Source organism: Hemitrygon akajei, chromosome 12, assembly GCF_048418815.1.
Source record: "Hemitrygon akajei chromosome 12, sHemAka1.3, whole genome shotgun sequence".
Classification (NCBI taxonomy): domain Eukaryota; kingdom Metazoa; phylum Chordata; class Chondrichthyes; order Myliobatiformes; family Dasyatidae; genus Hemitrygon; species Hemitrygon akajei.
In genome coordinates, this window is record NC_133135.1 from 89,269,631 (window position 1) to 89,284,591 (window position 14,961).

Below are 14,961 nucleotides of genomic sequence, written 5' to 3' on the forward strand. Positions count from 1 at the left end.
TTGTGTGTGTTGTTGTTTGAATTTCCAGCATCTGCAGATTTCCTCGTGTTTGATGATAGTAACCTCCCTGTTTGCTGGAAAAATTGTGGAAATCAAAATGCAAATCATTATCATATTTTTTGGGACTGCCATGTTATCAAAAACTATTGGAGGGGGATACACAATGCACTACAAGACATCTTTAAATGTGAAATACCCTTAGAGAGTAAGACCATATATTTTGGATATATACCTTAAGAATGGTTGAAAAGAGATAAATATTTAATAAATATACTGTTGGTGGCTGGTAAAAAGACTCTTACTAGGAAATGGTTATCACAGGAGAGCCCAACTTTAAATGCATGGATGGAAATTACAATGGACATTTTCAAAATAGAGAAGATAACAGCATCTGTTAATCATAAACTGGAACAATTTGATTCATACTGGGAAAAATGGTTTAACTACATAATGCCTCATAGGCCTGATTTTATTCTCACAAATCAATGAGTACGTTGTAAAAAAAAATCACTCCCTACTTGTACATAGTTTTTTCCTTTTGCTTGTTTTTTCTTTCAACTTTTTTCTATAAGTGTATACCTCAGATAAATACTATGTGGAGATTTGTGACATATATGATTATATGATATACATGTACAATGTCTGAAATACATCTTATGGAAATGTTTGTTTGATGATGAACTTCAATAAAAAAATAAATTACAAAAAAAAAGAACGGAGGCATCGTGTTTATAAATACTTGTGTGCAGTTCTGGTTGCCGTACTGTCGGTGATTGTACTGAAGGGAGTGCAGAAGAGATTCACCAGAATGTTCCTAGGACTGGAGCATTTTGATTATATGAAAAGATTGGATTGACTGGGTTTGTTTTTTCTGAAGAAACGGAGGCTGGAAGATGACATGATCAAGACATTATGAGGGAGATACAGAGGGTGGACAGTAACAATCTTTTTCCCTCAGTGGGTACAAGAGAATATGTGGATGTAAGGTCAGAAATAGGAAGTATAGAGGAAATCTGGAGAGAAACTTTTCACTGAAAGCGAATGGAACCAGGAATGTGTTGCCAGAGAGGGTGACATAGCCAGGTACTCTCATTACATTTTGGATACATCTGGGCAAAATCACCTGAATCTCTAGAACATGAGGCTTTGGTCTGAATGCAGGTATACTGACAAGTACAATGGTTGGCATCAACACAGTGCGCAGAATGGCCTGTTTCTCTGCTGTAGTACCCTATGAATTTCTATAAACCTCATCCCTGCAGACGATCAGTTTTACTGGTCATGAGATCACTTAGCTGTCCATTGAGATCCTGGGTCTAAGTCCTGAGCTCCCTGAAACTGGCTACACATTAACTTCATTGGTCAGGGCATTGAGTGGAGGACTAAGGAAGTTGCTGCAATACAAAACTTTGGCTAGACTACACTTGGCATATTATGTCCAATTCTGTTTGTTCATTTACAGAAATGTGGAGACTTTGGGAAGAGTGCCAAAGAGGATAATGCCTGGATTACAGGGTATGAGCCATAAAGAAAGGTTGGCCAAACTAGGGTTGCTTTCTATGGATTGAGAGAGGCTGAGGGGTGACCTGATGGACGTCTGTGTAATTATGGGAGGAATAGAGAGGCCAGGCAGTCAGAATGTTTCTTCCAGGTTAGAAATATCAACACTAGAGGACAGACATTTAAGGTGAGAGGGTAAAAGATGAAAGGAAATGCACATGATAAGATCTGTTTTTGGAGAGAGTGGTGGGTGCTTAAACTGGGCTGCCAGGGGAAGTGATGGAGGCAGATATAATGATAGAATCTCGATCCTGTACTATTCTATATTCTCCTGCCCATTGCTTTTGCTTTTTTTTTAAAACACATGTTGTCCTGTACTGTTGACATCTCAGCATCTGGAGGTCCCTCTGTATTCCTTGCCACTTGACAGGGCTCTGCAACAATTTTTCAAACTCAAATTGTCACAGTCTGGTCCATGGACGCCTTATTCCAGTAATTTCCTTTTCCCTGAATTCCATTGGGCGCCTTGATTAAGGCACCTGATCTTCATTTCGAACCAGCAACATAAAAGGCTCTGGGTTACAGCTACTCAGTGCTGGACCGTCATCAGAAGTTCGTCACTGGAAGCCAGTCATCTCAGCAAGGCGGCTATGTTTGTCTTGGGGCTGCCGAGAACCGTGGACTCTAGTTGCTTCAGTGCCGTGGCCACTTAGTGAATTCAGTCGTTTTTGTGTCCAGCTGAGTTGCTGGCTGTTTTGCTGCTACTCCAAGTAAGATACGAATTCTGTCATTTTCATGGCTGGCTGAGACTGGGTCGAGTCGGGAGTCTGCCGTGCGCAGTTCCTGGGTCGAGTCGAGAGCCTGTTGTTTGTTGTTCCTGGATCGACTCTCGAGCCTGATGTCTGCAGTTCCTGGGTTGAGTTGAGAGCCTGCAGTCCTAGACCTTCCAGCTGAGTAGGTCCAGCCGTTGGCCGCTACTCTGAGTTGGGTATTCTGTCTCCTCATTGTCTAAATCCTTCAAGTCCAGGCTCCTGGTCCATGTCCAAGTCCAGGCTTGTGGTCCGTGTCCAAGTCCAGGTTCCAAGCTTTGTTCCTGTTTCAGTTCCAGTTCCATGCTTCATGTTCCAATTCTAGGCTCCGAGTCAAGTTCTGAGTCCAATCTGAGTCCCAGTTAAGTTTCGAGTCCACGTCAAGATTCAAGTTCTGAGTCCGAGTCAAGAACCAATTTCGGAGTCCAAGTCAAGGTCCCAGTTCTGACTCCGAGTCAAGGTCCAAGTTCTGAGTCTGAGTCAAGTTTCAAGTCCAAGTCCAAGTCCAAGTTTTACCGGTTTGTTATCCAACGTTTACGTCCATGTTGACATTTTTGTCCTCGCTCCCTGGCCTTCCTAATAACTATCAATAAACACTGTTTTGTTTATATATGTTCTGTGTCTGTATTCTGCACTTGGGTCCGCTCCCAAAGCCCCCTTGTAACACAAATGTTCAGAGGCTTTTAAACTCTCGTGATAATTTTGAATAAAAATAATTAGTATTTAAAATACTTTTTTTCTGAAAAGAATTAAAACGTGAAAAACAAATCTTGACCAGTCACAACCAAGAGAAAATCTGCAGATAATGGAAATCTAAGCAACACACCCAAAATTCTGGATGAACTCAGTAGGCCAGGCAGCATCAATGCAAAGGTGTAAACAGTCGATGCTTCGGGCCGGGACCATTCGTCAGGACTGGAGTCAGAGTACAAAGTTGATACAGTATGCCATTTTCCTAGTTTATCCCCAGAACAGGGAATCTATTCACCTCAGTGGGGCAGGTTTGACTAAGGATCCGGTATAACCCTGCCGAGAAGCGGACTGACAGGCGACATGCGCACCCGCCAACTTCTCGCTTGTCAAATTGCACGATTTTGAACGCCGCTGTTTGACCCTCCGGACTCGCCGTAATCGTCAAAGAGTTGCAGTGAAACAAGACGTGTTGTTTGTGACGGAAAGCCTGAGATCCGGACCGAGGGCGACGAGGAACTAAACCAGGAATAGGAACAGACCGGGATTCAACCAGGAGAGCAAATAAACCGGAGGGGACACCAGCACGGATCGGGAAGCCAGGGCATGGCGGCCGACTTCAGTGAGCTCATGAACCTCGCGGGCTGCGAGATTGGCAGCGGGTCCCGGGACCGGGATTGGGGTGAGTGTCGGGAGGCCCGCAGTAGGTCCGCTCCTGTTCCGGTGGGATCTGACTCTATAACGTGTCTGCCTTCCTCTTGATCGTGTAATTGCAAATTGAGTGACGTACTTCATTTAAAGGCCAGTGACAGTGACTATCGGTTTCTGTGAACGGCAACAATGCCTTGGATGACATTGGGTTGTAATTTTATCCAATTAGTAGATTAGTTTATGAAATGTAGCTTTTAGTAATGTTATAAACTGGCGGCTGTAGTCATTTAATCTGTATCATCCAAGGACCCCACAGTATTTTCTTCTGATTTGTTTCACGCGAATTTCATGCTTCTCAGTGGTTTAAGTTTTGAGATTTTGACCTGACGTTGTTGAATGTAGCTTCCTCCTTGCGAAGAAGTTACGGTTGTGGAAACGTTGAGTAAACACAAAGTACACGGCAGATGCTGTGGTCAAATGAAGACGTACAAAAAAGCTGGATGAACTCAGCAGGTCGGGCAGCATCCGTTGAAACGAGCAATCAACATTTCGGGCCGAGACCCTTCGTCAGGACTGAAGAAGGAGGGGGAAGGGGCCCTATAAAGAAGGTGGGGGGGGGGAGGGTGGAAGGTGCCAGGTGAAAAACCAATCAGAGGAAAGATCAAGGGGTGGGGGAATGCAGGGAGGGGATAGGCAGGAGAGGTGAAGAAGGAATGTAAGGGGAAAGCACTATTAGCAGAAGAAGGCAAAATCATGAGAGAGGTGATAGGCAGCTAGAAGAGGAGGCAGAGTGAAAGTGGGATGGGGGAAGGGAGAGGGAGGGAATTACCAGATGTTGGAGAATTCGATGTTCATACCAAGGGGCTGGAGACTACCCAGACAGAACATGAGATGTTGCTCCTCCAACTCATCATGGCAGAAGAGGAGGCCATGTATGGACATATCCGAATGGGAATGTGAAGCAAAGTTGAAGTTGGTGGCAATTGGGAGATCCTGTCTGTTGTGGCGGACGGAGCGGAGGTACTTGACGAAGCGATCCTCCAATCTGCGTGGGGTCTTGCCGATGTCGAGGAGGCTGCACCGGGAGCACCGGATGCAATAGATTACCCCAACAGACTCAAACAGTCCTTCCAGGTGAAGCAACACTTAACTTGTGAGTCTGTTGGGGTCATCTATTGCATCCGGTGCTCCCGGTGCAGCCTCCTCGACATCAGCGAGATGTAGTATATTCCCCCCCCCCCCCCCGTACCAGATGGTGCTGTAGAATGCTTTCCACAGTACATCTATAGAAATTTTCAAGTGTCTTTGGTGACACACTAAATTTCCTCAAACTCCTAATGAAATATATCTGCTGTCATGTCTTCTTTGTAGCTGCTTTGATATGTTGGGCCCAGACTAGATCTCAGAGATGTTGACACTCAGGAACTTGAACGTGCTCATCCTTTCCACTTCTGATCCCTCTGAGGACTTGGTGTGTGTTCCCTTTCTGGTCCATAATCAATTCTTTGGTCTTACTGATGTTGAGTGAAAGATTTTTGCTGTGTCACCACATGTAAACATTTATGTAAACATTTAAGTTTAGTCCTGGAGTTTCACATAATTCTCCACCTTCCCCCTAGCCCATTTCCCTCCAGCCTATCACTTCCCAGTTCTCTATTTCATCCCTCCCCCCACTTCTTATCCCCCCCCTCGACCATCCCATGTTACTTCACTCCTGATGAAGGGTTTCGGCCCGAAACGTCGTCACTACCTCCTCCCATAGATGCTGTCTGGCCTGCTGAGTTCTGCCAGCATTTTGTGTTTTTTATTTATTTCCAGCATCTGCAGATTCACTCGTATTGTCAGTGAAATAAACCTTCTGTATGTGTACAATCCAGCATGTTCCTTTAACAGCTCTAATATATGGAAATCTAAGTAATGTCAGCTGAGAGTAAGCGTTCGGCACGGACTACAAGGGCAGAGATGGCCTGTTTCCGTGCTGTAATTGCTATATGGTTATATGGAATCTTCCTTAGGGGCTCAGTGCATTGCTGGAAAAGGCCACCATTTATTGCCTATCCTTGTATGTTTTTTAGAATGTAGTAGTGAATCACCACAGTTCTTCTCTTACTGAATTGGTCATCTTTGTGTTACTGTAGCAGCCAGTAGTTCATCTACAATATCGGCCCCATTATCAACTTGTCACAGGTGTTATTGGTACTGAACCAATTCAGTATAGAGGAAGGAGCATTGAGTTGATTTCTCCTGACAGTTCATGCTAGGATCTTGTTCCGCATGTGAGTCTGATTAAAGTTTCATTTCTTAGCTATTTTACTTTCTGAAGGTAGCCTTCTCAGTATTTCTGAATACGCAGCTCTTCTGGCTGCTATTGATGCCCTGGATTCAGTTGGAGTAATCTGGACATTGACTCACTGTTTCTTATTTTATTACAACCATTCATTCCTGTCAGCAAATGAAGCTGAGAATGTGTTACATCAGGATAATGTCCCTTATTTTGTGCTGCATTGGTTATAACTTGTAGTTATTTTCATTTCATTGAACCTCAAGTAGAAACTTATCAGTTTCTTGGAATGCTGCAGAGTCAGAATCCTGTGATCAATGAATGCTGGAACTTTATTCTTTGAATTAAATCACTATCAGACCCCTTGGATCTTCAACCATTGTCATGTTTGGCAGCTTCTAAATGTCTGGGAGGCAATATACACTATCCATTCTTCTATTTTGTAGCCTTGTAACCTTTCAATTACCGAGCTTCACTTGCTGGAGTGTTGCAATTGGAATGGACACTGCACCTCCCCATTTCTAACCTTTTATATGCCATGGGCCAATACCATTAAGCAAGGGGTCCGTGAACCCCAGGCTGGAAATCCCTGTTTTATTGGAAGGAAGGTCATTGATGAAACTGCGCCAAGGGCTTTGTAACTTTAATGAATTACACAATAATGTCATAGGGCTGAGGTGATTGACCTCTAGCAACTATATCAATCTTTCAGTGAGTTATGATTAGTTATCAGAGGACAAAATGGATATAGAGCCAAGGAGGATCTTTTAGCTGCCCTGTTTTACTACTAATGGCTAGCTGAAGCCAGTTGCATTGACTAGACAGCAGAAAGAAGAGATTGAACTTTATTAATGTTTTCACTTGAGGACGTTGTAACAGGAACAAGCTTTGTGTATCAATAGCCCATTTATACCCTATATAGGCAGACAGCACCAAACATTAGCACCCCCTCCATCTGTTTTCTTCACGGATCACTCCCCCCATGATTCCCTTGTTCATCCCTACCCCTCTAATTTCCCCCCCGGCACTTGTCCCTGCAAACAGCCAAGTGCTACACCTGCCCATTCACCTCCACTCTCACCTGTATTCAGGGTCCCAAACAGTCTTTCCTGCTGAGGCTGCGCTTCACCTGTGTATCTGCTGGGGATGATCTGTTGTGTCTGCTGCTCCCGCTGCAGCCTCCTCTACATTTGTGAGACCCATTGTAAGTTTGGGGACTGCTTTGTCGAGCACCTTTGCTCCAAACATTTAAATTCTGATTCTCATTCCTGTTTCAATGTGTTGGTCCATGGCCTCCTCTTGTGCCACGATGAGGCCACCTGCAGAGTGGAGGAGCAACACCTTATATTCCGTTTGGGTAGCCTCCAACCTGATGGCATGAATATTGATTTCTCCTTCCGGTTAAAAAAAAATCCCTAACCCTCTCCTCTTCTTCTGTTCCTCACTCTGGCCACTTGCCTCTTCTCACCAGCCCATGGTTTTCCTCCTTCCTTTTCTCCTATGGTGAACTCCCCTCTCTTATCAGATTTCTTTCTCTCCAACCTTCACCTTTCCTATCCACTTGGCTTCACCTATCACCTTCGAGCTAGCCTCTTTCCCCTCCCCGCCCCCCCCCCCCCGTTTTATTCAGGTGCCTTCCCTCTTCCTTTCCAGTGCTGAAGAAGGGTCTCAGCCTGAAATGTCCACTTTTTATTCATTCCCATAGATACTGACTGACCTGCTGTGTTCCTCAGCATTTTGTATGTGTTGCTTTGGTCTTCCAGCACCTGCAGGAGTTCTCATTTTATTTTCGTGTGTGTTGATGTGCAGGCAGTGTTCATCTTGCCTAATGTTGCAACGGTAAAAGCATACTCAGTGGATGTAAGTAGGCTTTGTTTTTGTCAACTTTGCATGCACCTTGTTGTCATAGTTTATGTAACCAAATCAGGAATATGATGATGTTTTACATTTGGGAAAGGTCACATCACCACAGTTATAAATTTTCTCAGTTAAAGAACTTTTTTCTTTGTTCAGGAATGTACAGGAGGGTTGTTGACATCTTGTTGGTATTCACCATGTACATCATAAATTTGAACTAGTATGCAGATACAAGTTTATGTCAGATTTCATTGTGGATTGGGTGTGATGGTAGGTGATACTATTGCATGAATTTGATGCAGATGTTTGAGGTCGCTTTCATTTATTTTCCTTAAGATTAGATTGAGAACTGCAAGATTGAATTTTTTTTATCTGTAGCTCTTTTAATAATGTGAAAAATTAGCATGTTCATTACACCTTTACATTGTGTTTAAAGGAATCTGGTTTTTTCATGAGTGAAGTTGAAAAATAAAGTGATGCAGTCTCTCTGTGAATCTCTACATGGAATAATGGGTTAAATTGATCTTACTTTGAACTGGCAGCTTACTGTGGAACTACTGCAATCCACTCAATATTTCTGATGTTTCAGATATGAGCAATGAAAAATTATGTTGGTATTACAAGTCCAAGATGAGGTTGATGTTAAATGTAGGGGTTACTGGCATAAGGAAAGTTAACCAATTTACTGATTTGATTTTGCTCACATTTTAAGGCTTGCTTTATGATTTAGAAGTCATCAGTGCCCTCAGGAATTCCATAAACAAGGTGTTTGATCTGGAGCTTGCTTTTAAGATTACTTTACCTGTGATATGTCTCTCAGATATAGGAGTTTGGCTTTTCAGCTCTCTACGTCTGGTAGATGTTAATTTTTTAAGGTCCCTAATCTGATATTAATTGTGTGGCCAGTTGGGAATATCCAATAGACCAGACTATACAAATGGAAGAAAAAAAGGGATAGCAGGCAAAGATAGCTAATCCTGATGCAAACCATAAAGATGGAACAAGTTATCTAAAGTTTGAGAGTTTGATGTTGAATTTTGCAGACTACAGCAGTTGAAGTGTTGTTCCTTGAACTTACGTTAATTTCTATACTCAGTTTGTTTTCATCAACATAGTGTCTAGTCTGTGTAACCCTCGAGGCTGGCCGGCGGCGTTAGTCTAGGGTAAGACAGCCAAACTTGTGAAATCTCATTCGTGTGGATGCTGCGTGATGTGTTCCCTTGTTACAAATCAGTACCACGAAATAACAAACAATACACTAAATGCAGTTAAACAATTCAGCTTTATAATTCTTAATTTGATTATAGGGTTAGTAAAGAAAACAAAAAGAAAAAGGGCCCATTTTAATGAAACAGTCTAATGTGCATGTTGGAGCTCACAGTTTCCTGTCCGTTAGTTCTCCATCGATTTCCCCCCGGACGTCGTCGACTTCTGGCCCCATTTCACATCCATTCCATCCTGCAGTCTACGATCTCTCCATTCTGGCATCTTCTCTCTCCATCTTCTGCTGAATCTCTCGCTCTCGGGCACGCAGGAAAGAAAAACACTCCCCTCTTAGGACAGCGCACATTCCAAAGACCCTGTTATCTCTAGTCATAATCCAAACATTGCAGCTACAGAGAAACCATTACATTAGCCGTGAATCCTTTCCCAGGGTGTTACACTTCTCCCCCACCAAATTTAGTTATGTCCTCATGACTGTGAGATAATTTGCCAACTCTTCCTGCAAGGCACAAAGTCCAACCCAGGTGAAAAAGACAGTGAGATAGCTCCCCAAAGCGGCAGGGGCCACACTCTGTTCCCCCGGTGCTGCATAGGCCAGCCTATCCGGTGGCCTCCTGATTCTGTGAGACCACCATACCCCCTCATCTACCTCTTCATGTTTGGACACTACTGGGGATACTTCTGGTCCTCTCCCAGGCCACCTGAAAATCAGACCCCTCTGTCCCTTAGCCCTGCTTCATTCATTGCAGGGTCCCACTGCAATCCGGGCTGTCCACAGATAGCACCCTCCCCCCCCCCGTGATTTCATCTTACAGCATGAGAAGGGTTGCGAGTCTCACCCTCAATCAGTGGGGAGTTAGCCAAAGGCAGCAAATACCACAATATATGTCCTTATCCTCTGAATCAGTATCCCACTCTGGGGCAGGGGCTGGCCTAATCTCTCCTGCTGTTGGCCTTGCAGTTGCCCCGTGTCGCCGCAGAGTCCTCTTACTAGGTGTAGGCTCCAGGTCAGGCTCTGGGTCAACCTGCACCTCTTGTCTCAGGCAGAAGGTGGCTCTGATGGAGAATCTTGACAGGCCTATTCCCATCCTCTGGTTTCACCCAGAAAACTGGTACATTTGGCATCTGACTCTCCACTACATAAAGCGTAGCCACCCAGCGGTCATCCAACTTATGCTTTCCAGGTAGCCCCAAGTTACTTATGAGGGCTTGGTCTCCTGGCAGGAGTTGGGAGAACCTCACCTTTTGATCATACCTCCTCTTATTTCCTCAATTCTGCTTGGCAGCCGTGACCCCAACATAAGCCCTTTTCAGCTCTCTCCTCATATTAGACACATACTTCAGGTAAGGCTTTGGTGGTAAATCGCCCTCGTAAGTCCCAAAACAAAGGTCATTGGGCAACCTCACCTCGCGCCCAAACATCAGCTATTATGGTGAGCTATCCGTTAGCTTTATTTGGGGTACAGTTGTAACTGTGGACCAGGTGTCCAATAAGCTGACTCCACCTGCTCTTCTTGCTGATCTCCATGGCTCCAAGCATGTCTAGCAAGGTCTGATTAAACCTCTCGGGCTGGGGATCACCCTGCGGGTGATAGGGAGTTGTCCCTGACTTCTCGACTCCAAACATGGTCAGTAACTCATATATGAATCTGTTCTTGAAATCCCATCCCTGATCACTATGTATCCGCCTGGGGAAACTATAATAAATGAAATACTTCTCCCATAACACTTTGGCCACCGTGGACACCCTCTGGTCCTTGGTAGGGAAAACCTGTGCATATCTGGTGTAGTGATCAAGACATTCGTCATGTTGCCGGCATCTGGCTCTAATGACAAGAAATCTATACACATCAGGTCAAGGGGCCCTGCACTCTGCAAATGGGACAACGGAGCGGCCCTTGTAGGCAGCGTCTTCTGCTGAATGCACGACTTGCAGTATTCTTCAGCCTCCAACTTCATTCGGGGCCAGTAAAACTGATCTCTGAGCAATCCATAGGTCTTTTCAACCCCCAAATGTCTAGAATCATTATGAAGTGACTTCAACACAATCCTCTGATACTTCTCAGGCAGAACCAGCTGGGAATGGCAAGGTTGATCCTGGGGTGATGTGATAGGATCTGGTTCCTCAACTGCAACCTGGGCCATTCTCTTAGTAATGGAGGCACCGCAGCATGTTTCGTCCTCTCTGCTTGAGCCATGTCCCTCTTTTCGACTGCTGACCAAATGGTACCGATGCCCGGGTCATCTCGTTGAGCAGCTGTTACTTCCCTAGAACTCAATTCCTGCAACTGGTTTGTCTTCAGAATAGTCAGGTTACAGTTAACTTGTGGAATGGCGTCATCAGAAACTCCCAATTGATCTACTGCTCAATCCTGCCCTTGTTTTCTGTCTGCCTTCACTGTGATAGCAAACTGACACAGGGCCTTCACCCCCAGGGCAGGAACGCTCTCCCACTCCTTGTCCCTGTCCAGCCCCTCGTGCACATCGGGACAAAGCATCAGCGTCAGTGTTCCTGCTTTAAGGCTGAAATCATAGGCAGACAATACCGCCAACCATTGATGACCCGTGGCATCCGATTTCGCGTCCATCCTCTCCTCAAACTTGGCGCCATAGAGGTAGTCACTCAGCCTATCCACTGCTGCCCTTTTCAATGCCAGAAACTCGTAACGTACGTTGGATAGTTTTTCTCAGAGGGCGACAGACGCCGGCTGACAAACGCAACAGGTCTCAACCTGGTGCCCTGATCCTGATACAGGACATCCTCTAAACCCTCGGGGCTGGCATCCGTGTGCAGTACATATGGTAATCGGGGGGGGGGGGGGGGGTGGGTGCGGTCTGTAAAAGTCAGCGCAGGCACCTGGGTCAGCAGCTCCTTCAGCGACTGAAAGGCCTCTTCACATCTCTTATCCCACTTCGGTCCAAAAGGCTCCGAAGGGCTAAGGTACTCATTACCCTCTTCTCCTTTTGTCCTCTTCCCTTTTTACTCCAAGGGAAGGTAACCACACAGAAACTGATTCAACGGGTGACTCACTTTCACGTAGCCCTTCATGAACCTCTGATAGTAACCACAGAACCCGAGGAACGAGTGCAGAGCACTCACAGTCTGGGGCCTTGGCCAGGTGATCACCGCCTCTATCTTAGATGGAACCATAGCTACTCCATCTCACCATGGCAACAGCTGGCCCACTCAAACCTCCAACCAATCTCTGTCGTTTTACGTCATCAGAGCACTGCCACTCATCTAACAACTGAGAGGTCTGCTCCACCCAAGTCTCATACTTTCCCCTTTAAAGTTCCCCTTTAGAGGTGGGTGTTATTCCAGAGAATAGGCAGGACTTTGGACCTGGGCATTTTTCCATTTATTCGCCAGAGAGGTAAGGGCAGGTACTAACTCAGAATTCTCTCTCTTCCCTGGGGGAGGGGGGACTAATTAGACATTCCAAATCTGACCACTCCTTCCCCTCACTCCTCAGTAAAAACAGAACCCTGACTTTGAGCTCTCTTTCTCCAGCTACGGGAAACTCGACTTATGATTGGACCCTCACTGCTACACTGTCCTCCTCCCTGAAAGTACGGACAATCCATGGCCCCACCTCACCTGGGGCACCGATAGTACGTCAGCACTAGTAAAACGAGGTCTGTGCCTGCCATTTTATCAAATCTCCGCCCTGCTATCGTAACTTTGCCGACAACTTTAACAGTACTTAACAGGCGAATTAACAATTCATCCAGAGTACGAATATCTACCCCACTCACACGCACGGATTAGTTACCGGTAACCCCGTGGATGAACAGCACCGCTCCACCCCGGCAGCATCCATACTAGCACAGACTGAAAACACACAACCCACTGGTTCAATGCTCACAGCGTCCAACAAAGTCAATCCTGGATGAGCCTCCACAATTTCAACCCTCAGGGTCGACTGGCGGCGTTAATCTAGGGAAAGACAGTCTCTAGCCCCACCAAACTTGTGAAATCTTGTTTATGTGGATGCTGTGTGATGTTTTTCCCTGTTACAAATCAGTACCACAAAATAACGAACAGTACACTATATGCAATTAAACTCCTGGCCCCATTCCACATCCACTCCATCCTGCAGTCTACGACCTCTCCATTCTGGCATCTTCTGCCGAACAAAAGCCCATGAATCCCTCACTCTCAGAAACACAAGAAAGAAAAACACTCTCGTCATTGGACAGCACACATACCATAGCCCCCATTATTTCTAGTCATAACTCAAACACTGCAGCTACAGAGAAACCATTACATTAGCAGTGAAACCTTTCCTGGGGCGTTACATCTGTTTAACAATTTAGTTTAGCTACTTATAAATGGTGGTGGCATCCGTCAGTCTCGAGAGACCATGGATCTGCTCCTGGAGTTTCCAGGGCGCAGGCCTGGGCAGGTTTGTATGGGAGACCGGCAGTTGCCGAAGCTGCAGGCCTTCCCCTCTCCATGCCACCGATGTTGTCCAAGGAAAGGGCACTAGGACCCATGCAGCTTGGCACCGGTGACGTCGCAGAGCAATGTGCTGTTAAGTGCCTTGCTCAAGGACACAAACACGCTGCCTCAGCTGAGGCTCGAACCTTCAGGTTACTAGTCTGATGCCTTGCCCACTAGGGCACGCGCCAACACACTTATAAATATGATTAGGCAAAATAATATTCTTCCCCTTATGCTTTTTGAACTTAAATGAAAATGGCCCATTTTATATTAAGGACTGAACAAAGTTAATATGAACATAAAAGGAAAAAATAGTCCACCACAGAAACCCTTTTGCCAGCACAAGGTTCATATCCTGCCATTGTTTGATTAAAGTACACATTACGGTTTGGAAGAAGATTGTATAAGTTTGAACCCGATTAGATTTTTACTCCTTATGTATATGAAGGATGTAGTTAATAAAGTCAATTCAATTCAATTGTCAGTGACAATGAAGTAACAATTAAAGGCTAGCCATGGATGGTGTGTGACTTTTGTGGTGGTTACATCTTCATACTGTTACGAATGTGCCACAACTCTGAGGGACCGAAGGGTACAAAGTAGCCCCCTCCTTTTTGAGAATTGCAAGATCGCTATTAATTCAGGTCTGGGGACCCAGGAAATGAGAGAGAGAATCCTCAAAGGTTTGGAATGTGTGTCCTGCCCTCAGCAAGACAAAGCCACGGATACCGGCCATTGTCTTTTGGGACAGAATTGTGTATTGAGTACTGTACTATTCATTGAAGCCCTCAGGGAATGACCAGAGTGGGCTGATTGAGGGATTGCATCATCCCAACCTGATTGACATCTGAGACCCCGTGAGTAAGGATAAAAGAGGGTCTGGGGAACAACCCCTTCAGACACACCAGGAGAAACGCTAGAAATCCCGTGACAGCGTTTAATAGCGATAGCCGGTGGGGGCCCGCGTGCGTCCTTTCCCTTTGCCGGGATTGGGGCCTTACCACGGAAGAACGGCTTTAGCTAAAGGAGAAATCAACACCAACAGAACTCTGGAAGGATCGACATCATAAAAAGGAAAAGCTGGCAAGTTTCTAAAAACTCTCTCTTGACTCCAACCAAAGGCTGCAGCCTGAATGAACTTGAGTGACTTTTATATTTCCATCGGACAATACATTATCCCTTAGACAACGATAGAGCTATTTCTTATTGATTATTATTATACCCGCACTTTTAGATCTAGTATTGACGACGTATAGTATCTGTATGTTTGCATTGATATTATTTTTGTGTATTTTTACCAATAAATACTGTTAAAGTAGTACCATCAGACTTCAACGGACCTCTCTATCTTTGCTGGTAAGTGACCCAGTTACGGGGTTCGTAACAATACCTTTATGCTTAGACTGCGATGGTATTGGGTTTGCTGACTTGAACTAGACCATCAGCCCTATCTGATATAAATAGCCGTGAGGACTCTCACTAAAGGGAGATTAAACTGTAACTAC

At 45.1% G+C, this 14,961-nt stretch overlaps 1 protein-coding gene across 3 annotated transcripts in view; it reads left to right on the forward strand.

Annotated features, from left to right (window-relative positions):
* Nucleotides 1-3,345: 3,345 nt before the first annotated feature.
* The window catches only part of atf6 (activating transcription factor 6), a 377,097-nt gene continuing 365,481 nt past the window's right edge, over nt 3,346-14,961 (forward strand). The window contains exon 1 of one of the 3 annotated variants that reach the window (XM_073063651.1): nt 3,346-3,681. In XM_073063651.1, coding sequence (XP_072919752.1) covers nt 3,606-3,681 — 76 coding nt within the window. In that variant the 5' untranslated portion in view covers nt 3,346-3,605. The remainder of the gene's footprint in view (nt 3,682-14,961) is intronic. The other 2 variants (XM_073063649.1, XM_073063650.1) reach the window with 2 other exon arrangements.